General features: G+C 53.8%; 5 protein-coding genes and 1 long non-coding RNA gene across 9 annotated transcripts; 3 read left to right on the top strand and 3 right to left on the bottom strand.

Annotated features, from left to right (window-relative positions):
* Nucleotides 1–38: 38 nt before the first annotated feature.
* ppil1 (peptidylprolyl isomerase (cyclophilin)-like 1) lies at nt 39–1,297 on the bottom strand. The gene is made up of 4 exons (XM_086168473.1): nt 1,101–1,297; nt 766–920; nt 486–554; nt 39–411 (listed from the first exon to the last, which is right to left on the bottom strand). The coding sequence occupies exons 1-4, from the start codon at nt 1,154–1,156 to the stop codon at nt 191–193; spliced, it is 501 nt and encodes a 166-aa protein (XP_086024599.1). The 5' UTR covers nt 1,157–1,297; the 3' UTR covers nt 39–190.
* eno1b (enolase 1b, (alpha)) lies at nt 835–6,760 on the top strand. The gene is made up of 12 exons (XM_086168471.1): nt 835–970; nt 1,518–3,280; nt 3,355–3,450; nt 3,528–3,586; nt 3,661–3,730; nt 4,934–5,067; nt 5,148–5,370; nt 5,463–5,660; nt 5,801–6,002; nt 6,088–6,196; nt 6,363–6,421; nt 6,537–6,760. The coding sequence occupies exons 2-12, from the start codon at nt 3,196–3,198 to the stop codon at nt 6,604–6,606; spliced, it is 1,305 nt and encodes a 434-aa protein (XP_086024597.1). The 5' UTR covers nt 835–970; nt 1,518–3,195; the 3' UTR covers nt 6,607–6,760.
* Nucleotides 6,761–7,978: 1,218 nt separating this feature from the next.
* On the top strand, nt 7,979–17,691 carry rereb (arginine-glutamic acid dipeptide (RE) repeats b). 2 transcript variants are annotated; one of them, XM_086167688.1, is made up of 17 exons: nt 7,979–8,186; nt 8,931–8,979; nt 11,270–11,394; nt 11,714–11,813; nt 11,898–11,996; nt 12,507–12,587; nt 12,673–12,826; nt 12,927–13,013; nt 13,196–13,389; nt 13,467–13,604; nt 13,833–13,943; nt 14,031–15,112; nt 15,200–15,392; nt 15,467–16,169; nt 16,254–16,394; nt 16,491–16,665; nt 16,742–17,691. In XM_086167688.1, exons 1-17 carry the CDS (start codon nt 8,161–8,163, stop codon nt 16,773–16,775), a joined length of 3,492 nt encoding a protein of 1,163 aa, XP_086023814.1. In that variant the 5' UTR covers nt 7,979–8,160; the 3' UTR covers nt 16,776–17,691. The 2 variants fall into 2 exon arrangements, with proteins under 2 accessions (XP_086023814.1, XP_086023815.1); XM_086167689.1 differs by having other exon boundaries at nt 13,470–13,604.
* Nucleotides 17,692–17,958: 267 nt separating this feature from the next.
* On the bottom strand, nt 17,959–21,084 carry perm1b (PPARGC1 and ESRR induced regulator, muscle 1b). 3 transcript variants are annotated; one of them, XM_086167691.1, is made up of 4 exons: nt 20,929–21,084; nt 18,844–20,656; nt 18,662–18,778; nt 17,959–18,585 (listed from the first exon to the last, which is right to left on the bottom strand). In XM_086167691.1, the coding sequence occupies exons 2-4, from the start codon at nt 20,573–20,575 to the stop codon at nt 18,512–18,514; spliced, it is 1,923 nt and encodes a 640-aa protein (XP_086023817.1). In that variant the 5' UTR covers nt 20,576–20,656; nt 20,929–21,084; the 3' UTR covers nt 17,959–18,511. The 3 variants fall into 3 exon arrangements, with proteins under 3 accessions (XP_086023817.1, XP_086023818.1, XP_086023819.1); XM_086167692.1 differs by having other exon boundaries at nt 18,844–20,600; nt 20,929–21,019; XM_086167693.1 differs by having other exon boundaries at nt 18,844–20,677; nt 20,929–20,996.
* On the top strand, nt 20,998–26,158 carry LOC147221890 (uncharacterized). Its single transcript, XR_015107734.1, has 5 exons — nt 20,998–21,139; nt 21,227–21,455; nt 22,753–23,035; nt 24,998–25,106; nt 25,188–26,158. It is a non-coding gene; the product is annotated as an uncharacterized LOC147221890 (long non-coding RNA).
* Nucleotides 21,190–25,966, bottom strand: c21h1orf159 (chromosome 21 C1orf159 homolog). Its single transcript, XM_086167696.1, has 9 exons — nt 25,843–25,966; nt 25,318–25,397; nt 25,163–25,247; nt 24,993–25,091; nt 24,859–24,915; nt 23,713–23,847; nt 23,489–23,514; nt 23,372–23,396; nt 21,190–23,283 (listed from the first exon to the last, which is right to left on the bottom strand). The coding sequence occupies exons 2-9, from the start codon at nt 25,387–25,389 to the stop codon at nt 23,180–23,182; spliced, it is 603 nt and encodes a 200-aa protein (XP_086023822.1). The 5' UTR covers nt 25,390–25,397; nt 25,843–25,966; the 3' UTR covers nt 21,190–23,179.
* Nucleotides 26,159–26,161: the final 3 nt, after the last annotated feature.

A 26,161-nucleotide genomic window follows, 5' to 3' on the forward strand; every position in this document is an offset into this window, starting at 1 on the left:
TTAGAATCCGCCTTGAGGTTTTTATGAAGCTTTCCAAATTCAAGAAAAAACATGAGCTTTGAGAGGATCGGATTCCTTAACCTTCTAGCATTCGACGCTCATCTGTTCTCCTGCGGTGCGTTTACGACACACAGAGTTCATCGATTCATTTATTTCCAAAAACTGTAAAAACAAGAGAAAGCTAGGCGGTCTAACTGGGCACGGTGGCTCTGATGATCTTCACGTCGTCTACGGGCCGATCCTGACCGCTGGTTTCCACCATCCCGATCCGGCTGAGCACCTCCATCCCCTGACAGACCCGGCCGAAGATGCTGTGCTTGCCGTCCAGCCACTGAGTCGGCGACAGGGTGAGGAAGAACTGGCTGCCGTTGGTGTCCGGCCCGGCGTTGGCCATCGCCAGAATACCAGCACCTGCGGGGGATAAAAGGCCGATGACACGGTGGCGGTGGAATAACTCCCGAATCATGAACTTGGCTTGTTTTTACCTGTGAATTTTAGCTCCGGGTTTAGTTCGTCTTCAAACTGTTTCCCGTATATCGAAGCACCGCCCCGGCCTGCGAGGCAGAAAAAAAGGGAGACTTGTAAGTCTGGCAGTTTGCTCGAACTTTCTGAGTCTTTAAAGAGAGAGGGAGCACGAAGCGAAACATGTCATGACAGGTTTTCATCTTTGACAGGAACACTTGGGCTGAGAAATATGATCGTGTTTACATGCACAAGCTTGTTATCGGGATCTCTGCTTGATTGATAGGCCCGTCCTGAACCCACCTGTCCCCGTGGGGTCTCCACCCTGCACCATGAAGTCCTTGATGATCCGGTGGAACTTGGTGTTGTTGTAGTAGCCCCTCCGCGACAGCTCGGCGAAGTTCTTGCAGGTGTTGAGAGCGTGTTTCCAGTAGAGCTCCACCACCACCGTGCCCATCCTGCCGGGCACAGCCCACAGAGGTCAGCACCGGATTCACCGACAAGCACGGTGAGCGGTCCACACATGGCTAACATGCTAAAAACAAGCTAATAGAGAGCTATGAGCTAGCAGGGCGCTAAGGTAAACATTAGCCTCCGAGCAAGCGTGCTAGTTAGCATTTGTTCGGAGACAGACGTACGTCGTTTCCAGGGATACCGTTGCCGGCTGCCATGAGTCCGGAGGGATCCCCGACATCTTATGTCACCGCTGGACTAGGAAAACCCCCCGCTGGAAAATATCGTTTACTTTTATTATCAAAAAAACGCGAATGACTCGCCGTTCCGCCACGCTCATTCAAAACGCTGGTGTTTCTTCTTCGGTTGCCTCCCCGCTCCCGACACGGCCGGGTCGAGCGCCCCCTGTCGGTCGGAGGTGGTACTGCAGCGGAAAGTTCCTGTTAGGTAACTAAGCCATTTTTACAAAAGAGACAGTTTCATAACGTAACATTTCATAACATTGTCTGCCACTGTTCTGAAGTAAGAGAAGATGGGTCATTACTGTGGCAATACTTGTCCGGTTCATTGCTGTCACTATTATCATTCATCTTCTCATCCAGGTTGGAACCTGTGGAGAAAAGGTCAGGGGAGGAAGGCGGAAGGTGTAGAAGATGGACGTGAGAGCAGAAGATGTGTCGTCCGGTTTGGACATACTGAGCAGAAGACAAAAGGCAGCGGGGATGAAGGGATGAAGAGTGAGATGTGAGATGTTCTGGAGGTGATTTGGATAATGACACAGGACGGATGGAGAAGATCTCGAAGAAGGACATTGAGGTCGGAGCTCCAGGCAGGAGGTCTGGAGGAAGAGAGAGGAGCTTTATGGATGGAGCGGAAGAGGATTGAAGATATGTTACCACAGTAAAGTAGAGGGTTAGATGGAGGCACCTGATTGGCTGTGGGTTTAGATGGCGGCAGCTGATTGGCTGTGGGTTTAGATGGCGGTAGCCCAGAGAAAAACCAGAAGCTTTTTCCGTTATAAGATAAACTTTATTTATCCCCACAGGGGAAAATTCCTTTCTCAAAGCAGCGTAAGAGTTATAATGGCAAATAATAAAAAAGTAAAACAAAGTAGAATATAAATCTAACCAGAGACAGAAGATAGCAAGACATCCACGAATACATAAACAAACACCAATAGCAACAGCATCAGGGAAAATAATGGACAACATAAAGGAACAGTGTGGGTATTTTATAATTAATGATAATTAAATAATAATTAAACAATAATATAATTAATGAATGAATGTGATTATTTTATAATAACACCATTATAAATCTCGACGCCGCATCCTCGCGTAAGACCCATATCATAATCCACTTCCTCTCCCCATTCACTGACACACACACACACACACACACACACACACACACACACACACACACACACACACACACACACACACACGATGGCAGCACAGCTGGAGGTCTGGTATCCTGTCCACGGACACGTCAACGCGCGGGAAGGAAGAGCCGGGGATCGAACCCGCAACCTTCTGACTGGACGGACTCCCGCTAAAACATGGATGATTAGTAATAAATTCTTACAAAATTGCACACAACATAAACCCGACAAAAAAAAAAAAAAAAAACATAGCAAAGATTTAGGATTGATCTAGAAAAATACGTTTGATATCTGTGCATTAGTGTATTAGCATAGAAAGGATTTTAGTTCTCCTCTTTTGTGTATGGATATTTTTGTGTTTCCGCTGGCTAAACAGATGATGTTTTGAGCAAAAAAGTTCCTCGGATGCTTAAACATGTCCGAGGAAGAGCGTTGGAGCATTTTTGGCGTGCGGATTTTTTAAAAACTTCACATCCATGTCATCCAACCGGTGTAATGACGGAGTCTAGAACCTGCAGAACCCGGCGACCAATAGGGGGCCGTGTCGCCGTGCTAGTAGAAACTGCTGACTAGAAATAACAATCAAGCAGGAAAGATGGGCAGTTCTGAAACACACACACACACACACACACACTCATTTGAAACCCAGCTGGTTTGATCCGGCTGTGGATTTTGCAGCAGAGGGTTAAACCCCCCCTCGCTCGGTTTCCCCGTGCGATTAATCTGACGAGGGAGTTTAATCCAATTAGCGCCGTTAGCATGCCGGTTAGCGCTCCTAAGCTCGGGCCAAGGTCAGAGCGACGTAAACACACGAAGCTGAGAACCTGGGCGTCCTTTTGCGAGCCGTGTCTCCGTCCAAAACCGCCGCCGTCTTTAGACCTTTCCTCCGTCTAGCCATGTCCATCCTCAAGATCCACGCCCGTGAGATCTTCGACTCCCGTGGAAACCCCACGGTGGAGGTGGACCTCCACACCGACAGAGGTAAGGGAGCGCCGGATTCCAGAACCCCTGGTTCTCCACGACGGCTAACCGTCCGGTCGCGTCTTTACCTCCAGGGTTGTTCAGGGCGGCCGTCCCCAGCGGGGCCTCCACCGGCATCTACGAGGCCCTGGAGCTCCGGGACAACGACAAGTCTCGCTTCCTGGGCAAAGGTCTGGAGGGTTCCTTCCTTCTCGGGTTCTTCTTGTGACGTTAATGTATTGATGTGACGTCTTGAAATGTGTCCCAGGAGTCTCCCAAGCCGTGGAGCACATCAATTCCACCATCGGCCCCGCTCTCGTCGACCAGGTAGGACGGCGACCGCCGTGCCTCTGCCGTCCCCGGACGCCGCCGTCTTCACGACAGTTTTCTCCGCTCCTCAGGGCGTCTCCGTGGTGGAGCAGGAGACGATCGACCAGATGATGATTGACATGGACGGCACCGACAACAAGTGTAAGCCTCGTATCGGTCAATATTTGTTTGTTCTTGGTCACCGTTCGGACGGAGCACTTGGTGGCGCGGAGGTCAGGACCTCCTCCACACCTCCAGAAGGTTGGGAAGGCTTTCTGTTTGGAGTCTCCAAACGTGTTCCTCTCTAAACACATGCAGGAGGTTCATTGGAGGTGCTAAATTGTCCAAACTTGGGACATGAGAGGGTGAATAGTGGTACAGTAAACCCTTGTTTTTGGCGGGGGTTACGTTCCAAAAAGAACCCGTGATAGGCAAAATCCATGAAGTAGAAACCTTCATTTTTTTTTACAATTATTATACAATTAAATACTCTATTATACATTGAAAAGAAAGAACAAACAGTTTTACAGGCTCAATCATTTGTTTCACAAATAAAAGTACTGTACTTTAGAAATGTGTTTTTTCAACAAATAACTTCTGTACTGTGCTGTCAAATAATAATTTTAATCACCAATGTGAACAGAAGGCTTCAAATTGCGGAGATTAGCTCCGATTAAACGGGAGAAAATTAAAAATGATTATGAAAAAACAGTTGCAACCCTTTTTGCATCCTTATTAAACGTCCTTATGTTTTTTCTTCCTTCTTTATGGAACGAACGGAAGATTCATTCATTCCATAATGCCGACCTACAGCCGCATAGCTTTTAGCTTCCCTTAGCATGTCCAGAAGTTTAACTTTATCTGCCATAGATAGCATCTTCCGCTGCCTTTTGGGCCCTTTTGTCGCTCCAGAGCGTTTTGTCAACATTACAGGTTTTAGAGAAACTCCAAATTACGAGAGAATTTGCACGTACGTCATGTAAATTTGTCAAGCTGTTTTACGTACGTGTACATATTAAACTGCGACGTTATTGACGCACAGGTAGAGAAGAAGCGGAGTGACTTTTTAGCCAATCAGAATGCAGAACACAATGCACCATGCAAATCCAGGAAGTAGCGAAACCGTGAAAAGTAAACCGCGTTCTAGCGAGGGATCGCTGTATATCTCTAAATGTGTCCCCGTGATGGATCCAGGGTGAACCCCGTTCTCCAGCACCCTCCCCCGCGACCCTAGGTGCAAGATTCGGGGTGATGCTAGTGAATATCCCCTACCCGTCGCTCGCCGACCTCCTATCTCCTCGAGGCCGATCCGAAGAAACACCCGAACGAACAACTTCTTTTTGCTTTTGTTCCAAAACAAAATAGCCAAATTTGGAGCCAACGCCATCCTGGGTGTGTCTCTGGCCGTTTGTAAGGCCGGCGCTGCGGAGAAGGGGGTCCCCCTGTACCGCCACATTGCCGACCTCGCCGGAAACCCCAAGGTCATCCTTCCTGTTCCGGTAAGATCTCACACCTCCGGCTTCGTCCTGCGAGGTCGCGCCAGCCGCTCCTCGCTCACCGACCCCCCGTCGCCCGCCAGGCCTTCAACGTGATCAACGGCGGCTCCCACGCGGGGAACAAGCTCGCCATGCAGGAGTTCATGATCCTCCCCGTCGGCGCCGGCACCTTCAGAGAGGCCATGCGCATCGGGGCCGAGGTCTACCACAACCTGAAGAACGTCATCAAGAAGAAATACGGGCAGGACGCCACCAACGTGGGCGACGAAGGCGGCTTCGCGCCAAACATCCTGGAGAACAAGGAGGGTAATGCTCGCATTAGCGACGTTAGCGCGTGCCGGTCGTCCGATTTATCCGACGCCTTTCCCCCACCATCCGAACGATCTCGTCCCCGGCAGCGCTGGAGCTGATAAAGGAAGCCATCGCCAAGGCGGGGTACACCGAGCAGGTGGTGATCGGCATGGACGTGGCCGCCTCGGAGTTCTACCGGGACGGAAAGTACGACCTGGACTTCAAGTCACCCGACGACCCCGATCGTCACATCACCCCGGATGAGCTGGCCGACCTCTACAGGAGCTTCGTGAAGGATTACCCAGGTACGCTGGCGAAAGGTTGACTCCCCGAAGTCGACTTCTGAGGTGTCTTGCATGATCTGCGGTTACCAAGTCTTTGCCGAAGGGATTCGAAAACAGGAAACTCCCTCAGGCATTTGGTCTTTTGGCGCCGTCGTCCACAGTGGTGTCCATCGAGGACCCTTTCGACCAGGACGACTGGGACGCCTGGAGCGGCTTCACCGGGAGCTCCGACATCCAGGTCGTCGGGGACGACCTCACCGTGACCAACCCCACCCGCATAAGCAAGGCCGTGGAGGAGAAGGCCTGCAACTGCCTGCTGCTCAAGGTCAACCAGATCGGCACCGTGACCGAGTCCATGCGAGCGTGAGTCGGCCGCCCGCCGTCCGAAACCCGACTCTCCGACTCTCCGACGGCTACACCTGAGCGCGGTGTCGTCCCGCCCGTCCAGGTGTAAGATGGCGCAGGAGAGCGGCTGGGGAGTGATGGTGAGCCACCGCTCCGGGGAAACCGAGGACACCTTCATCGGCGACCTGGTGGTGGGGCTTTGCACCGGACAGGTGAGATCCCGGCGAGACGAACGACCCGTTGAGTCCCGGCCAAGGGGGCTAACCGCGTTAGCTTCCGCTGTTTCTGCAACGTTTTGCGATTGGAAGGTGCAGAACGGACAGCGGTCGAGCAGAAAGACGTGTGTTTTGTATCAAGTGTGTTTTAACGCTCTTGCAGATAAAGACTGGCGCACCGTGTCGCTCTGAACGTTTGGCCAAATATAATCAGATTCTGAGGTGAGTCTGTTTTTTGCTTTTTTTTATGGTGTCAAATAAAAGTTGCATTTCTGACAGAAGTGATAGCTTTGTACTTTTTCCTTACTTTGGACTTTTTTCCTCCATTTAAACGTAGAATCGAAGAGGAGCTGGGAGACGAGGCCTGCTTCGCCGGGAGAAACTTCAGACAGCCTCTGATTGAGTGACGTGCACGCCGAGGGTTAGCATAGACGTTCCTGCAGGCTAACAGATCTAACGAGTTAAAAACAGGAAAATAGTTACTGGAATACCATGGCGGTCGCCTTTTCGGGTCTTTCAGACGTAACCAATAAAACAGTTTCCGTCCCAGATGTGTTGCGATTATTTTCCCGGCTGTTTTGTGCGACGTGTCCGAGGAGAATTGCGATCACGTGGAGGTTTTTTCCCGGTCCGGTGGGGTCGACTGTGCGCCGACCGTGTTAATTTCGCTCATCGGCGGAATGCGTTTCCTCTCGGGTCACCTGGTCACGCCGCATCACGGGCTTCACGCCGATACGAAGTGAAATCCCTGGATTTTTAAAACGTGACGGAAAGTGGAAACAAAAGTGCCCGGTCGGTTTAAAGCTGCATTGTTAAGAGTATTAGCCGGCTGCGCCCTCAACTTCCAGCTGAATTAGCCAGAAGCAGCACTTTCATGGAGGAAAGATGGGAGTTAATGGGTGTTCAGAAGCGCCTTCTTAGCAGGAAATGTGTCATTCTACTCGTTCCTGCAAGTATGTGTGTGTATGTGTGTGTGTGTGTGTGTGTGTGTGTGTGGGAGATGGCCCAGATGTTGGGGTCCAGGTGCAGGCGCTGCACTCCTGGGAACCAAGAGGTCACTGGGTGTCACCTTAGAAAAAAATCAACAGCAATAAATAAAAATGTAAAACTGACACGTGCAAGGAGGTGAACGCGAGAGTAACTTGGGGTATAAATCTGGGCCCCCGTGAATGAAACATGCAAATGGTGGAAGAGGTGAGGTGTCTCCTCACAGGTTCAACCCCCGCTTGATGCTGTTTGTATTTCTTGTATCTTCAGCAGTGTGAAAACAGAGCTGTGCATGCCTTGTTTATCAAAGTGCATCCACATGGAGGCTTCAAGTAAACATGTGTGTTTACTCTAACGCTCCCGGTGCATGCATTCGGCCAAAATCATGGCGTCCAGCTAATCCGCCGGTTCCCCGGCATCCTTCCGTCGGTGCTTCGGGATGAATGTCAACCGGCGCTGTGACGACCGACGCAGATGGGCCTCCGCGCAGGCGCAGTGACGACCGTCGGCTGTAGAGCTTCTGCGCAGGCGCAGTGACAACCCACGGGTGTAGGGCTTCCGCGCAAGCGCAGTGACGACCGACGCTGATGGGCTTCCGCGCAGCCGCAGTGACGACCGACGGTTGTAGGGCTTCCGCGCAGGCGCAGTGAGCGAGCCGGGGCCCGCTCCGGGGCCCGCCGCCGTCTCGCTCCGCCGCACATGCTCAGTTGGGTTCGCCTGACAAGTTTGGAGGCTGAGCTGTGGCTGCTGAGGTCATTGCACTGGAAGAAGTAGTCTCTCGCTCCCTCTCTCTCTCTCTCCACAACACCGCCTCCATTTTGAATAGCCATGTAATAGGAATTCGCATAGTTTGTGTGTGTGTGTGTGTGTGAGAGAGAGAGAGAGATTGCGTGCGTGTGCGCGCGCGTGTTCGTATGTGCGTCGCCAAGTGCGCTGCGTAGTGTCAACAAGCCACATCCAAACATCCCCCCGACATGGACGACCTGTTCTCTCCGCGGAGGTAACTTGACGAGCCCGCCGCCTGTCGTGTGTTTTCGGGGGAAGGGGGTGGAGTGGGGTTGTCATGTACAGCCGTGCGCCGAAGTACACGAAGCGTCACTTTACGTGAAATAGTGAAGAGTGGGTGGTCACGAAGTTGGTGTTTGGCTAACAGGCTAGCCAATTAACAGCGTAGCGCTAATGTTACCGTCTCGCTAGCCGCTAGCCAACCCCGGGGATGTGTACACGGCGTCGGCTAGCTGTAAAATAACCGCCGCAGTTAGCATTCTAGCCGTGTGTTAATACCATCGCATTTGGGGTGTATTTACATATTTCATCACCTCCCCTCAAGTACAGGGCATACAAACACCGACGATTATGATCGATTAGGTGCCAAACTTCGGACGCGACGACATGTTAGCTAACACACCGCGGTCCCGTCATGGTGACAGCAGGAATTAACGGCTCGGCTTTGATTGATTGACAGGGTGTTGCGGCAGCGGGTGTCGGATTTCACCCCGCGGTGATTGGACAGCGGCGGGCGAGGGGGCGGGACCTTGTTCGACCCCCCGCGGGGGGAGGGGCGAGGTGACAAGGTCATTAACAGTTGACAGGGGTCATGTGACCACCCGGAAGTCAGGGGCAGTTATGGTGTGTGTGTGTGTGTGTGTGTGTGTGTGTGTGTGTGTGTGTGTGTGTGTGTGTGTGTGTGTGTGTGTGTGTGTGTGTGTGTGTGTGATAATCTTTTTTTTTTTATTCATTCCAGGAGCTTGAACAGCACGCAAGGCGAGATCAGAGTGGGTCCAAGTCACCAGGTAAACACCATCCTTGCGTACATGCAGAACTTGAAATCTTTTCTTGCATTAAGCCAGGAAGAGCTCAAACATAATAAGATGAACTTTATTATTTATCATTGGGGAAATTTCAGTGTCACAGCAGCCAAACAGTTATAATGTTCCCACTTCAAAATGATGAATGACATCTACCCATCTAAGGAATTATCGAGGGTACCCTTTAATATTGACGATAATATTTGTACCTTTTGTGAAGACAACATTGAAACCACTGACCGTATATTTTTCTCATGCGAAAAAGTACAGGGCTTTTGAGCTAAAACTCAAAAATGGGTTAAAGACAATTTTCCATCGTCACCAGTTTCCTTCTTAACCTTCTCCAGGCAGATGTTGCAGATTTGCGACAGCCAAATATCAGATTTTTCCTGCAACTACAACTTAATTTGAGCCTGAGAGGGTTAAGAGATGACATTACATTTGGTTTACCTTTAAGCAGCAAAAGAGATGAACTATGTGTCAATGTTATTTTAGGCCTGGCCAAGTTCTTCATTCACAAAAACAGAATGTAAAAGTGTTCCCCCAATTTTACATTCTTTATAAACCATTTTGAATGATAGAAAAAAATCCTTAAAACTTATGGAAAAAAACAAAAAATATACAGTTTGATGTTTGAGATTGCTTGTGAAACACCAAGTCAAATATATGTTATATTCCCCTTGCAAGTGGTTTTTTTTTTTTTTTTTTAAAGAAGAGAAAAAAAAAACAAAGGAAAAAAGAAACAGTTATAATGTTAAAAAAAATGGGCGGCGTGGCACTGGATGTCGAGCGATCGCCTTTGGAACTGAACGTTCCTCGCTGGATACCCGGCTCTTCCTAGTGCAGGGGTGGGCAATCATTTTGACTGGTGGGCCACATTTCTTATTTGATTTTTACGAAAATTGCAACTTAAATTTTTGAATTTTTTGGCATTTTATGTCAACTTTAAAATCATTAATGATCCTATGAATATACTGACATTGTTTTGAATGTAGTCGTACAAAATCAAAAAAAAGGAAAAAATAAGGACTTTCTAAATTCAATATTGATTGAAAATACGTGTTAAAATATTCAAAGAAAATTGTTTGGCAGGTCGGATAAAAAAGTAAAACTGCCCAGATGTGCTGGTTGACGGCATGCCCACTGCTTATGGTTCATCCAAGATGGTTTAAATGCAGGGAACAAATTTCCCCATGGGGATTGATAAAGGATAAATTATTATTATTAAAGAAAGGAAATAAATTTGAATATAAATATAAATAGAAAGGCAGAGGATAGCAAGAGAAAAAACAAATCAAGAAAAACAACAACAACAACAACATCAGGGAACGGTGAGGGTTAAAAAATACACAACTAGTACAAAACAACAATACAAATAGAGTGATAAAAATAAATAGCAATGAATAAAATAAAAAACAATGCAATGAACTGGGTTAGTTACTTCTGCAGCGTCTTCCATGTGGAAGGTGGACAACAGTCTAGTTTTATCTAGTTGGTTACAGAACAACAAGACAACTCTAAACTTGCTTCTCAAGTATAAACATGGTTTTAGCAGGAGTTGAGCAGTAAATCCTTGTGGCATCAACATTAAAATGTAAATTAGCATCTGAAACATTCAGACCCATTTACAAGGGGCCCCAGTGCGGAGCCTTGTGGCACCCCTCTCACAGACGATGATAAGATTATTGTCTCCCAGGATGCCGTCGAAGGACTTTTCATTTTCCCTTCGGCTCCGACTTCTTCTTTTCCCTTCAGGGGTCTCCACCTTCTCTGGATCCTCCTCTCTCACACCATCCATCCATCTTCTCTTTGCTCTTCCTCCCATTCCGGCATCCGTCCATCAAAATATTCTCAGTCTCATCTCTGTCTGGCTTCTCTGAGCTTCTCTCCAGAACATCTCCCATGTGCCGTCCCTCTCACAATCCCACGGTGACATGAAATGAGCAAAATAACAAGAGTGCAAATTAGCAGTAAAGTGCGCTGTTCCATTAGACAGTAAACATTAAGCTATGAAGTGTAACGTGCACGCAGATACACACTGATATTTAACAGTATGAGAGAGCGGCAGCAGAGGTTTTTATGTTTTTGTTTTTGCACCGATAACAGCATGATGCTTTTTCTCAGTGCAAAGTAGCATTAGTGCAAAAAAAAAAAAAAGAATAAAAGTAGTGACGTTTATCAGCGTCCAGTCGAGACTGGAGGCAGGAGGTGGACCGGGCTCACGGTCCGTGTTTATTTTGATATATCATGGTGTTTTTGCTGGATCCCCCGTCAGGCCAAGCTCCCGGAGCTGCAGCCGCGGCCCGTGGCTGGTTTGCTGACTCAGACGGAGAGTGAGGAGTTGATGTGGACGCCGGGGGTCAATGACTGCGACCTCCTCATGTACCTCCGGGCTGCCAGGTGAGCGCCCGGCCTTGAAATAACAAAACGCCAAAACAATGGGTTCGTGACCCCGGTGAGAATGCGGTTTTGAGAAAACGCCATGTTTTTTTTGGACTCGGGACGGAAGCGGAAAGCAAACCCGGAGCTTCAGGGTAGTTGAGCCAGATTGAAGTTTACGGCGGAATCTAAAGGAATGGATGGTGTGTGTTCTGGTCTGATCCCGACGTTCACGCAAACGGCCTCCGGACGAGCGTGTCATCGGGTGGGGAATCGGGGGAAATGTCACCAATTAGCACGTGAGGAAACACAATTCCTCTCTTGTGCTCTCCTCGTCCAGGAGCATGGCAGCCTTCGCGGGGATGTGCGACGGAGGATCCACGGAGGACGGCTGTTTAGCCGCCTCGCGGGACGACACCACCCTCAACGCTCTCAACATGGTGCGCAGCGGGATTTATCCTCATTTGCAAAGCAACGTTCACCGTCGCGTTGCCGTGAGATCATTATTTCCAAATCAATTGCAGCTGCACGCGAGTCACTACGATGCGGCCAAAGCCCTGCAGCGCCTGGTCAAGAAGCCTCTGCCCCGCCTCATCGAGAAATGTTGGTCCGAGGACGACGTGGTGAGTCGAGTCCGAGGGGCGTGGGGGTCGGGACCCGCTAACACCATAGCAGTGCCACTTCCATGCTAACAGCTGACATGATACAATAATAGCATAAATATACTTATATATGCGATACGGGAGATCAAGCCACACCTCTTGGGCTTGGGAGAAGATACGAGGTCACTATCGTGCGTGGATGGAGGGACATGAGTGCAGGCGGCCTATGGCATCATAGCTAGGGGCTAGGCTAATGCTAACTATAGGCTTCCTCCAAAAGAAAGGCTTTGAGCGTATTCTTAAACACCCCCAGAAGGTCTCCTCTAGAAGGAGAAGGGCCCCGTTCTTTTTTCAGAGACTCCACGAGGAGCGTAGTGAACGAAGAAACACATTTGGAGATGATTCTGCTGTCCAGGCCATTCGGGAACTTCCTTGGAGTCCATTAATGGGACGAACCGTCATGAGTGTTTTCTGTTCATGAAAATCAGGTTGAACCGCACTTTGAGTCATTCTGTCCCCCTCACTTCCCAGAAACGCTTCATCAAAGGCCTCCGTCAATATGGGAAGAACTTCTTCCGGATTCGGAAAGACTTCCTGCCCAGCAAAAAGACGGTACGGCACCTTGTGTTTCCGCAGTCGTGGGCGCTTCGGTTTACGGCGGCCGCCGTGACCCGGTGCCGTTTTTCTGCGTCACCAGGGAGAGCTGATCACGTTTTATTACCACTGGAAGAAAACCCCCGAGGCGGCGGGGACGCGAGCGTACCGCCAGCAGCGCCGCCAGCCGTCCTCCCGCAAGGCCAAGACCCGCTCGGCGGCGGCGCCGGTGAACGCCCCGTCTCGCAATTACTCGGGTGAGTCCGAAGCGACGGAGAAGATGTCGCGACTGTCGGCGAGTTCAGATGACGGCGACCTTCACCGGAGGCTCCTCCTAAGAGATGTTTTCTTTTAAAGTGGACGCCAGCTCCGCCAGCGAGGACGATCTGGACAGCGAGGACAGCGAGCAGGAAATGAAAAGCTGCAGCCACTGCGGTGCAACACGTGAGTGTGACGCTGCCAATTCACCAGATCAGATTGAATTAAACACGGCTCTGCATCCTAAGCGCCGCGCTCAGTAAGAACTTGCCGTTTCTCGGGGTTTAAGCGGCGAGGAGAAAGGAGAGCTCTGTCGGAGAGCTTGGACGCACTCCTGGTTTTCATAGCCGTCCCCCCTCCCCCGACAGGCTCCAAGGATTGGCACCAAGGAGGGCGAGATAACCCGGTGCTGTGCACGGCCTGCCGTGCCTACGACAACAAACACGGCTGCCTGCCGGCCGGCCAGAAGGCCGCGGGGGCGCCGTTCATGTTTAAACCCGTGAAGGAGGAGGAAGAGGTGAACAGCAAGCATGGAATGAGGACCCGGCGAAGCAGAGCACCGGTAGGCACGGCGGCCGATCCCTCAGAGTGGCGGTCTCTTCGCCCGGGTGACGACGGAGTCCGTCTCTGTTTTCGCAGCAGCTGTCATCTCTGAGGAGCGGCCACAGGAGGCTCACCGGCTCCCCGACCTGCGAGGACCAGAAGGCCACCCACGGGGGCGGAGCCAGAGGATCCCTCGCCGACGGCAGGAACGACGCCGGCAAGAAGACAAATAAGGTACAAACAAGGGAGGAGGGCTGGCGTGCGGCAGTGTGTCCACGTGCCGTGAGCCCCGGTACACCAGGGGGCGCCGGTTCAAATCACTCCTGCGGCAAAAAGGAGCGCGGCAGGCGAGGCGTTCGGAAACCCGTTTGCTAAAATCACTCGTTGGCCGTCAAACGCCCGAGATACCGGTGGAGCCGCATGCCTTTCCGTCGTCACCTCGGTCCCGTTGTGTTTGCGCAGAGAATAAAAGAAGAGGCGGCGTCGCCGAAGACGATGAAACGCCTGCGGGAGAGTCCTGCTCAGGAGCCCGACGAGCCGGAGAAGGTGACCCCGAAGAGGCCGAAGACGCAGGTGAGAGCAAACTTCTCCACGTCGCCCTCGGGGGAGAAGGGCGTCGCCGCCGAGGACGACGTTTTCCCGTGAATCTCGTCCCCGCAGGATCCTCAGCTGTCGCGGTCGGAGGCGGAGGCGGAGGAGGAGAGTTCCTCCGGCAGCCCCGGCGCTCCGGACGACGGCAGCAGCGACGCCAAAGACATCGACCAGGACAACCGCAGCTCCTCCCCCAGCATCCCCAGCCCGCAGCCGGGCAACGAGAGCGACTCCGACTCCTCCGCCCTGCCCGCCGCCGCCCCCGCCGAGCCCGTCGCCACGGCGACGGTCCTGGCCTCGGCCCCGGCCTCGCGGGCCCTTCCTTCCGAGGGCCCCGCCGTCATTCCTCAGACGCCGCAAAGCGCCTCGTCCGCCGGTCCCGCCCGGAGCCCCTCGCCTCCGTCTCCGGACCCGCCGCGGTCGGCCGCCGGCCAACCGGCGGTCGCGGCGCCCCCGTGCGGCCGGAACCCGCCGGCCTCCCACCCTTTCCCCGGCCTTCCGTCCTCGTCGGGTCAGGAGTCGCCTCTCTCGCCCGCATTTCAGGTCCCGCCGGCCCTCGGCTCGGCGTCCTCGCAGCTCCAAGCCGGCCCGCGGCCGCCGCCCTTCTTCAGGGAGAGCCAGCTGGCCCAGCCCCCCCCCTCGGGCCCGCAGGTCAAGCCTCCCCCCACCACCCCCATCCCTCCGTCACACAAACAGCTGCCGCATCAGCCGGCCGCCCCCTTCCCCCAGATGCCGTCCAACCTCCCGCCCCCGCCGGCGCTGAAGCCCCTCAGTTCTCTGCCCATCCAGCACCCTCCGGGGGCCCCGCCGCCCCCCCTGCAGCTCATGCCCCAGCCCCTCTCCGCCCAGCTCCCCGTCATCTCCCATCCCGCCAGGAGCGCCGGCTCCCCTCGCCCGTCGGCCGCGGCCTCCCGCCCCCTCGCCCCGGCCTCGCCGCCCCCCTCCGGCCCCGTCCCGAGCCTCCAGGCCACTTTCCCGCCCCTTCCCCTGAGGCCCCCGCCCGGCAGCCCCGCGGGGGGGACCCCGATCCAGATTAAAGAAGAGCCGCTGGACGAGACGGAGGAGGCCGACAGCCCGCAGTGTCCGCCGTGCAGCCCCGAGCCCGAGCCCGCCGTGGTCAACGTGGCCAGCCACGCCAGCCAGTCGGCGCGGTACGTCCGCCGGACCGGAGAGCGGCGGAGACGGATTCGTCACGCGTCGCGGTTCGACTTACTGAGCGCTCCTGTCTCCGCCTGCAGATTCATCAAGCACTTGGATCGCGGCTACAACAGCTGCGCCAGGACCGACCTGTTCTTCACCCCGCTGGCCGCCTCCAAGCTGGCCAAGAAGCGGGAGGAGGCGGTGGAGAAGTCCAGGAGGGAGGCGGAGCTCAGCGCTCGCCACGAGCGGGAGCGGGAGAGGGACCGCGAGCGGGAGGCGGACAGGAACGCCGTGAGTACGCCGTCGGAGGGGAGCGGATCCCCCTCGCCAGGGTTCCGCGCGACTGACCCGTCCTTCGGTTTCAGAGGGCGTCCGGCTCGTCCCACGACGGCCGCGTGGGCGAGGCCCAGATGGCGGCCCAGGGCCACGTCCGCCCCTCTTTCGAGCAGCCGCCCACCACCGTGGCCGCCGTGCCCCCGTACATCGGCCCCGACACGCCGGCGCTGCGCACCCTGAGTGAGTACGCCTGGCCCCACGTCATGTCGCCCACCAACCGCAACCACCCGTTCTACATGTCTCTGAGCCCCGGGGACCCCCTGCTGGCCTACCACATGCCCGGCCTGTACAGCTCCGAGCCCAGCCTGAGAGAGCGCGAGCTGAGGAACCTCCGTGAGCGCGAGCTCCGCGAGCGGATGAAGCCCGGCTACGAGGTGAAGCCCCCGGATCTGGAAACGCTGCACCCCTCCACCAACCCCATGGAGCACTTCGCCCGGCACGGAGCCCTGGCTCTTCCTCACCTGTCCGCTCACCCCCACCCCTTCGCGCCCTTCCACCCCGGGCTGAACCACCTGGAGCGGGAGCGGATGACGCTGGCGGGGCCGCAGCTGCGTCCGGAGCTCACCTACGCCGAGCGGCTCACGGCGGAGCGGCTGCACGCCGAGCGCATGGCCTCGGTGGCCGCCGACCCGGCCGCCAGGCTGCAGATGCTCAACGTGACGCCGCATCACCACCAGCACTCCCACATCCACTCCCACCTGCACCTGCACCAGCAGGACCCCCTGGGCCAAGGTGAGGAGGGCGTCTCGCGCGCCCGTTAGCGCCGCTCCGACCGGGCCGACTGAATTTCCCGCGCTCTTTTCCCTCCGGCCGCAGGCTCCGGCCCTCACCCGCTGGTGGACCCGCTGGCCACGGGGCCGCGCCTGGCTCGCTTCCCCTTCTCGGCCGGCCCCATCCCCAACCCGCTGCTCGCCGACCTGCCCCACGAGCACGAGATGCTGCGGCACCCTCTGTTCGGTACGAAGCCGTCCCCCGCCGCCGCCGCCGCCGCCTCCCTCTCCGGTCTGCGTCTTTCTCCTAAGCGGCGGCGGCGGTGCGGTGTCTTCTCTGCAGGAGCGGCGTACCCCCGGGAGCTGCAGGGTCCCCTCCCACAGATGTCGGCCGCGCACCAGCTGCAGGCCATGCACGCCCAGTCGGCGGAGCTGCAGAGGATGGCCATGGAGCAGCAGTGGCTGCACGGCCACCACCTGCACGGCGGCGCCCTGCCCAGCCAGGAGGACTACTACAGGTGAGGCTCGCCGTGCCGCCGCGCTCCGACAGACGCTCCCGGCGCCGCGCTGACTTCCGCCTCTCTTTCTCCGCAGTCGTCTGAAGAAGGAAGGCGACAAGCCGTCGTGAATCCCGGCGGGGGGCGGCGGCGGCGGCGGCGTCGCGCCGGAACCCGCCCTCTCCTCCGCCCGTAAGGGAATCTTTTCCTCAGTGTATCTCCAAGAAACCCTCGGTGTATCTTCTACGAGCATTCCTCCTCCTGCACTTCATGGGTCCCGCTAAACTTTTCATACTTTCTACTACTTTTATTATCCAAATAACGCAGAGTTGTTTTGAGATGTGAGTACGCGGCTGCTGGGGAGGACGCGGGAGCCGACGGACGCGCGTGTAAAGTTTAAATACTCTTTCTAAAAACCATCCCCTTGTACAGAATTTGAAACCCCGCGTGTTTTGCAGCATGATGCAGCCCGCCGTTATTTTTCCCCTCCACCAGATTAGGGTAGCAACTTGCATCGTCGTGTTTAGACTTGTGAAAAGTTTGTTTTGCCCCTCCCCGAATCTGCTTCACCACCCATTTTCAATCCAAAACTTTATATATATATATATATATATATATATATATATATATATATATATATATATATATATATAAAAATGGAGATATTCCTTTTCACGTTAAGACGACCTCAAGCTTTCCTGGCCGGTTTTAGAGACTGTAAATATCAATGTGAGAAGGAGTCCTGCGGGCGTAGCAGTAGATGTGATCTGTCCCCGATTTAAGCACCATAGCAGTTAACCATAAGCTACCCGAGCAGTTATCTAGTGTTATAAAGTCAGATTATGGAGCGGCTGCAGTAACACCACCGCGCGATAACGTCCATTTGATATAAAGGACGCAAACTAGAAGGGCGGGGGAGCAGACAACTTACACTCTGAGCTTTTTAACCCCATTTACAGATAGCCGCCTCCAAAATTCAATATTTATGTGACATAATATGAAAGTGTATCCATTGCATATTTATTTCAATAAATATTCTGCAATGACCTCCCACCTCCTCCTGTGTGTGTCTCTGTGAGCGCCCAGGTTTGAATGTGCAACACGGTGGAAGCGCCTTCCTGCTTCCTCTCCTCCTGCTGCCGCTGTTGTTGTTGTTGTTGTTGTTGTTGTTGCACCTGCTCTGTTCGAAGCCTCCCGACGCTCCGAGAGACGAAGGCTGGTCCAGGAGAAACATCCCAGGAGGGCGAGCGCCAGTGAGTGACCCCGAAAAAAACTCCCGTTTTCACTTAACTGGAATAAAATACAGTCAAAATGTCCAACGTCTATGCTTTTATTTTACACATGGGGTGGAAATAATAATATATAGCTATATATAAACACACACACACACACACACAGTAATCCCATGTCTTACGAGTTTAATTCTTTCTAACGCACATTAAACGCTAATAATCCGTTCCAGCCAGTTGGTTTTGTTTTGTGTTTTTGAATGAGAAAGATGTATTTTGTAAACAGCAAATGTGTAAAGATGTAAAGAGAATGTCAAGAAATAAACCGGTATTATTAAAGGTAAATGCACTTTATCATACCAGTTTATTTCTTGATGTCGCTGGTTTTTGGGGAGTTTTTCCATTTATTCCTCTAAACTCGTCTCACTCTCGATGCTACAATGCTACGCTAATCTTTGTTCCACTTTAGGCCCGTCCTCTTTGTAAAAGCATCAAACCGCGCGCACACGTGAATGTGAATGATTGTGAATTCCAGTTCCAGGAATGTCCGAGAACCCGACCCGAGCTCCGCCCGGATTGCTTCCACGCCGCGGACTAGACGGCAAACGTTTTGGACCGGTTACCACGCCGTCACGGGGTCAGGGGTCGTCCCTCCTCACGTACCGCCGCAGGTACCGGATGGCCGACAGGGCGCTCACGTTGGCCAGCAGAGCTGAAAAGAATTTGGACGAAAGGTTACCGCCGGATATCGACCCCCCTCTGCTTTTTATCTTGAAGGACTCGGCTACCCGCTTTCCAGGCGTCGGCGGCCTCCTGGTCGCAGGAGGTCATGACCCAGGAGGCGAAGGCGATGCAGACCAGACACATGTCCGAGTGCCGGAGCACGGAGAAGAGACGCTCCTGACCTGGAAGAGACAGTCTGGTTCAACGCGGGTCCACCTCGCCCGGCGTCCGAGCGAGGAGGACCTACTGGGTGCCGGCGTGGTCGTGATGGTCCTCTGCCGCTGGCCTGGCTGGTCCGGGTCTCCTTCGCAGAGCACGGGCACCTGCAGCCGGGCGCCGGGACGCCGCCGCCAGACGCTCCATTTGTCGTGGAGGCATACGTTCCTCAGCGGCAGCCGGGTCTTCCAACGCCCCGAGGGGTCGGCGCCCCACGGGACCTGATCTGGGATCGGGAATGTGAGCTCTCTGACGGCGAGGGGTGAGCAGGAGAAGATGGGGATGGGTTCTCCTCCGGCGCAGAGGTGGGGGTCCAGGAGGTCCAGGAGGGAAGGGAACGAGAAGCAAACGTGGCAGCCGTCGACGGAAGCCGTAGAGATGCGTTCGACGTGGAAGACTGAGGCGCAGAAACAGCGGTTCTTCATCTGTTCCACCTCGGGGAAGGTGGACCGGCGACCTTCATGCAAGAGGAGCGCTAATGAACCCAGATGTTCTCCTAGATCCATCCCATCCTCCTGGAACGCTCCAGGAAGCGGAAGGTCCTCTGCCTGGAGGGCTGGGATGTTGTGCACGCTTTTGGTTCTCATCACAGGTCTGGTCCACATGGGTTCCTCTGAGAACAAGGTCTGGGAGAACTGGCTCTCCAGACACTCCAGGGGAACAGGGGTCACCTGTCCTTCAGAGCTTGTGGACTCCTCGTCCTCGTCCTCTTCCTCCTCCTCCTCCTCGTCATCCGCCTTCCCTCCGTCGGGGGGGTTCATGCCGTCGTTTCCACGGCTACCGAGAACCTGCCAGTGCTCCTCTTCGAAATCGGAGGCGCAGAACTCGCAGCCGGAGCCGTCGGGCTTGGACTCGTCCGGTTGGGTGAAGTAGTCCGAGTCACCGGCGTCGGACGGGCGTTCTTCCTCGGTGTCGGCCGGCGGCGGAGGGCTCCTCGCCTCCCGCAGCTGCAGGATGTCCTTGATGGTCAGTTTTTCCATCTCGTGCCAAAAGGCGGAGATGGCGTAGACGGGCCGGAGGTGGCCGGCGGCCGCGGCGAAGCTCTCGGGGCCTTCGGATCCCGAAGGAGCTTCGACTCCGGACGGAAGCTCCGACTCGTGACCCGGACAGTCGCCCTCACGGTTCTCCGCGGCGGACTGGTAACCGTCCGAGTCGGAGCCGTGGAGGGAGAAGAACTCCGGCTCGTCGGACTCTGAGGGACGTTTCAGACCCGCCGGTTCTACCGCGCTTCCGTTTCGCTCGATCGCCCCAAGGTGGTGTTGCGACGGCTCGTCGGCGGCGGCGGCCGAGGAGGCCTCGCGCCAGACCTTCTCGTTTTCCCTACCCGCTCTCTTCTGTCTTCGTTTTTTTTTCCCGGCCGGGGCGCGTGCACGCTTCCTCCCGGGGGTGACCTCCACGGTGACGAACCAGCGCTCCTTCTCCGCCGGCCTCCCCGCAGCTGCGGCGGGATCGGGTGTCGGAGGACGCCCGTCTCCCGGTTTGACCTCGAGCCGGGGGGCGTCTCCTGCGCCGCCGTCCCTCAAATCTGCGACCCGAGCGCTCGCCGACTCCTCTCCGGAGGTTTCCCCGCAGGTCCCTGAGCTTCCGCCCGTCGCTTCCGCCCGTCCCCCGCCCCGCCGGTCCTCGGGGTCCTCCGAGTCGCTCAGGCCGAAGGGGTCGGGGGCGGCGAGCGAGGGCCGCGGCAGCCGACACTCCTCGCTCTCCTGGCAGAAGATCATCCAGTCCCGCTCGGAGATGTGCACGCTGTGGTCCAGGTCGTCCATGCCGACGCCTCACATGCTCGTCCGGCTGGAACACAAAGACCGGGTGAGGGTCTCCGGTCCGACCCGGGTCGTCTTCACTTCCTGTGACATCACACATTCCGGCTAAATATAGAACACGTGGAGTCATCTGACGTCCAGAACTGTTTATCATCCCTTTGCAAAACACACACACACACACACACGTAACAAGTCTTAAAATACTCTGACCCCCCCCTCCCCCTTGTGGAAAAGCGGTCAACAACCTGACATGTAAGAGTTGTGTAAATCATTTTAACACACACACCAAGACGAGTTGCTGTTAACCCTTGTATGTTGTGGCAGCTGAAAGGCCTCGGCAGGGAAGAAGCACCTACCTGCCAGACGAGGCCGTAGGCGTCCGCTTCCTTCGGCCGGCGGGACGATCTGTGTCCGTCTGTCCTTGTGGACGCCCGGGGGGGACGGCCTCCTCGGTTATAAATAGAGGAGCGTGACCGGTCACATGTGGCTGCCGGTGAAAACGTCCTTTCCCTGACATTTCTAGCTTGGCGGGAATGCGGTGAAACCGGAGGAGGAGGATCTCCAGAGGTCAGTGTTTGCAAACAATGTTTTAAAGACAGAGAGGCGGCAGGGCGTCTGGGGAAAGTGCTTTATTTCTGCAAACATTTAACTCAGATCCATCTCATTGGCACCGGAGAGGAGTTTGGACGCGACACTTTTATGTCACTACGGCGTCCCGACCAAACTCCCGGCTGCGCTCCAAGCTCGTGGCGGCGTGAAGCGACGACATTCAGGGATAAGAACAAAACCTACGTCATCCGAGCAGGAGCTTCTTTAAGACAACGGGAGCTTCTTCCTGGATCCACCGCGAGATACATTCATCTGGTCTCCGCTCACGCAAAAGGTACACGCTAAAAACACGGCGGTCAATCATTATTCGGGAAAAGCACGGGAATTAAAGCACTCGTTCAGAAAGAAAGAGCTTTAGCTCCCGGCGTTGCTTAAGAAAATAAATAAAAGTTAAAAAAAAATTCACACATTCATTGTTCGGTCCTTCTGCCAAGACAGTAAACAGGCCGCCATGGGCCGGGCTAGTTCTTGGCCTTCCAGGGGTCCGGCTATGCTAACAGCCCAATAGTACAAAGGTATGCTAACAGCCTGCTAGCACAGCCCAGGATTCAAAGGTATGCTAACAGCCGGCTAGCACAGCCCGGGATTCAAAGGTATGCTAACAGTCTGCCAGCACAGCCCGGAATTCACATTTATGCTAACAGCCGGCTAACATAGCCCGGGATTCATAGTTATGCTAACAGTCTGCCAGCACAGCCCGGAATTCACATTTATGCTAACAGCTGGCTAACATAGCCTGGGATTCATAGATATGCTAACAATCTGCTAGAACACCCCAGGATTCAAAGTTATGCTAACACCTAGCGGGCACAGCCCGGGATTCAAAGGTATGCTAACAGCCGGCTAGCACAGCCCGGGATTCAAAGGTACGCTAACAGTCGGCTAGCACAGCCTGGGATTCAAAGGTATGCTAACAGCCGGCTAGCACAGCCCGGAATTCACAGTTATGCTAACAGCCGGCTAACATAGCCTGGGATTCATAGTTATGCTAACAGCTGACTGGCACAGCCCGGGATTCAAAGCCATGCTAACAGCCTGCTAGTACAGCCGGGAGTTCAACATTACGCTAACCGCCTGCTAGCATAGCCCGGGATTCACAGCGGCTACATTCAGCTTCAGTGTAAAAGTCGCGGGAGTAAAACTGGACTGTTTTTTTTTTTTGGCACCGAAAAACAAACGAAGCAGAAGAGGAAGCCGATCTTCTCGGTAAAAACAAGAGCAGACATTTAGTCTCAAACTGTAACGATGCCCACATCTCGTGTTAGCTTTTGTTTTTAAATAAAACCTGCTGAGGGCTCAGCAGCAGTGCAACGTTCTGCGTGTGTTTGTTTTTGTTATTGGTCATCGAGTATCGATCAACGCGTTCAGCTGGCTAGGGGATTTTGCGACCGAACTCGGGATTCGATCATGGCGGCTCCGATTCTCACGGGACCAACGGAGATTCTAGAAGAACCCGATGATCCCGGTTTCATCGGATGTTCTCATAGATACCAGGAGGAAACCTGTGAATAAGGTGACTTCGTTCATTCATTCATACAATCATTCATTCTCTACCCTCCTTACGGCTTCAGGGGAGCCAATCCCGGCGCTCGATGGGGCAGGAGGCGGGGCTTAACCTGGACGGGTCAGCTGCCAATCATCCGACCGTTCACCCTCGCTTTCACACCTGCAGGTAATTTAAGAGTCGACGGAGAACCTTGAGAGAAACCGGTTGCGTCTGCGTTTTTCGTTTTCCTTCACCGCTTCAGGACGACGCGTTAGCACGCCGTTCAACGTTCCGTCATGACGACACGTTCCGAAATTGTGGCCGGAGACCGAAGGACCTCCCGGAGTTCACCTCCATCCAGGACGCCGGTGAGTCGAAACGGGCCGATCGGAGGAGACGCCGCTCCCGACGCTTCACGCGGAAAAGAAAAGTGAGATGGAATGGAGCGGAAGTAGCTACTGTTCGATGGGGCCTCTGCGCCGTTTCCCGCCGTTTCCCCGCCGCCTTCCGTCCTACACGTTGTAGGCCGGCGAGGCGGACGCCGCGGGAATGGCGGCGCTGTTGAGCGTGGACGTCGCAGAGGGGCGCTCCCTTCGGACATACCTCGGCTTCCTCGCTTCGGAAAAAACAAGAAACGCAAACGTGTCGGCGGTTGATCTGGATCCGTTAGGCGGAAATTTGCTTTGCCGGATCGGCCGACTTACCCGTGGAGGGGGGGATCATGACCGCCTGCGGGGGGACGACAAAACAAATGAGTTTTATCGCCGGGATTTAAACACATCCGTAAAATGCACATTTGGAAACGGCAAAACTGGTCTTACCGTCTCGCTGGGCTGGAATATGAGGGCTGCAAGAGAACGGGACACGGGTCAAATAGTTGAAGTTTTTAGCCAAAGCGCTATGCTAACGGCAGGCTTAGCTTGATTTGTGACAACTCGGGTGTGGAGAGAGAAGAGTCAATCCGAGGCCAAATCAGGGGCGCAGCAGCTTCACCCCGTTCAGTTTCCATATAAAGTGGAGCAAAGTGTGTGTCGGCGGTGCTCACCTTTGTTGCGGCGGTAGAAGATGCCCGGGAGTCGGTTGGAGCGTTTGAGGTAGAAGAAGGAGGCCACGGAGAGGATGAGGAACAGGCTGATCAGCAGGGTCCCCAGGAGGAGGGAGGCGGCCACGCCGGGGCCTCCTGCCCGGGCACACACACACACACACACACACACACGTCATTAAAGGTAAACACCCCCACTCACTAAAAGCTGCAGTACCAACATCTGCCACTAGGGGGTCTTATAAAAACAATAACCCCCCTCACACACACACACACACACACACACACACACACACACACACACACACACACACACACACACACACACACACACACACACACACACAAATTTTGATAATGCTCTCCATTGTGACTCTGGTCATTCATTACTGGGCTGCTAAGAGCCAAGCCAGCCATAATGCTAAGCTAATTAGCAGGGTTGGGGGGGGGACATAAAAAATAAAGATAGTCCAAAACCAGGGGCTCACTGTGGCTCAGGAATATAAATAGTGATTATTTAAGTACATTTTTTTTAATTGTTTGTTATTTTTCTTTAAGTGCAATTCTAAATTGGAAGGTGATGGCGATCCCAAAACATTAATATAAAACGTCTTATTTTATTTTTTTTTCAGCTTAATTGAGCTTAAGCCATGACACTGTGTGCGGAGGCTCAGGTAAAATTAACTTTTAAAAATGGCTGTTTTTTTTCAAACATTCTTCACTGTTCAGTGAAACACATTTATATTTTGAAGTATTTATTATTATTTTGGATGACAGCACGCAACATTATAAGGTTTGTCGCCGGCGGATGATTTAAGTTTGGCTTTTTATTGCATGGACTCGAATAGACGTTGAATATTTCCTTGAAAGTCATCTTCAACCTTTAGATAAAATTTTTTTGTTCCACACAGAAACAAAATTGAGTTTTTCCTATCTCACATCTATTTTCATCTGTATGCTGTTTGTATCCACTGTTTATTGTTAAGTGTCCTTGAGTTTTAAAAAAAGAGCTTTAAATAAAATGTTTTGTTATTATAAACACAACACACTAGATTTGTTTTTTAGATATAGCACGAAGGTAAAATGATACAAGCAGTGTTTTGAACACTTTAGATATCAACAGGGGTTTCTTCTCATCTCAAGTCTTACCGATTTTAGGAAACACACTGGTGACTGTCGTGTGGTTTCTCCTCTCCACAGTGGAGTCTGGGGGAGAAGAGAATTCTATATTTTCCCCACCATTTAATGTTTTTTCTCGGCTTAACGGTCGCTTGGGTTCTCACTGAAGGTGCAGGTGGTGATGTTCTCCACCTCTGTCGCGGCAGCGGCGTCGCACTGCACGCAGACGGCGATGCTGTTCTCAAGGACGCGCAGGAAGCATCCTGGAGGAGGAGCGGGTATGTTTCATCGCCGCTTTCACGAGGTGGAACCTTGAAAACCAAAAGGGGGTTACCTGGTTCACAGTGGGTGTCGTTCAGACAGGAGTCGTTGGCTCTCTGACGCTCGCCGCAGCACGCCGCTGGGTTCTGACGCAGGGCCTGGGGACGAGGAGGGTCACATTAGGCCGGGCGGCGAGGCCGAGCCTGGGTGAAGGTGGAGGTTCTCTACCTTGGTTACGGGGGTCTCCGGTCGGATCAGGATCACCGTAGCAGCCAATACCAAGAGGAAGGACAGAGCCATGCTGCACCCTGGGAGGTCACGGAGAACACGGGTCACACCGGGGCGAGGACCTTGCAACCCATCCCTCCAACGCTCGGTCAAACCGTGCTGGACTTTAACCGTGCACACTTCATCTCGGTTTGTTTACACTCAAGACCAGGAGGATGGCTAACCCTGCAGGGGTCGTGTCCCCCTCCGAGAAGACCTCCACCACCTGACCTCCTGCTCTTCGTCGGCAGGTGCCTTCCCTCTGCTACCCGCTTCACACCTGTCCGCCTCCCACGGGTGGGAGACGTGAACTTCCGTGTCGTGATGTTAGCTAGCTTGCGGGTCGTGTAGTGGGGTGACGATGCTAGCTGACGGACGGGGACGAACCGAACCGGGTGTGCTCTCTCTGCGCAGGCGCGGGAGCGATTCGGTATCGGAGCTCCTAATGCGGGTTTATTCTAACCGAACGGGGAAGAGTTCACTCACCGGCCGAAACCCCCCGGTTTTGGCCCGAATGTGTTTTGGGTCGATATACTGTCCGGTTCACCGATTCCGGCCACTCCTGACGGTTTGACGGTCCGCGCAGTATCCGCCTGCTGCTTTCTCGCAATCAGCGTGTTTACTTCCGGGTTTGCTTTTCAAAATACCACTTCCGCCGCTTTCAATCCGACGTCTGATGACATTTCATTAAAATTAATTTTTGTTCGCATGCAATTATTAAATTGTTTAGAATATGATCGAATAGAAAATATGGAAGGTTTATTTTGTGTGACAATAAAACAATACGCATATCAGAACACGAGTA

This window comes from Fistularia commersonii, chromosome 21 (assembly GCF_037954325.1).
Source record: "Fistularia commersonii isolate RoL2024-O1a breed Wild chromosome 21, RoL_Fcom_v1.0, whole genome shotgun sequence".
Classification (NCBI taxonomy): Eukaryota; Metazoa; Chordata; class Actinopteri; order Syngnathiformes; family Fistulariidae; genus Fistularia; species Fistularia commersonii.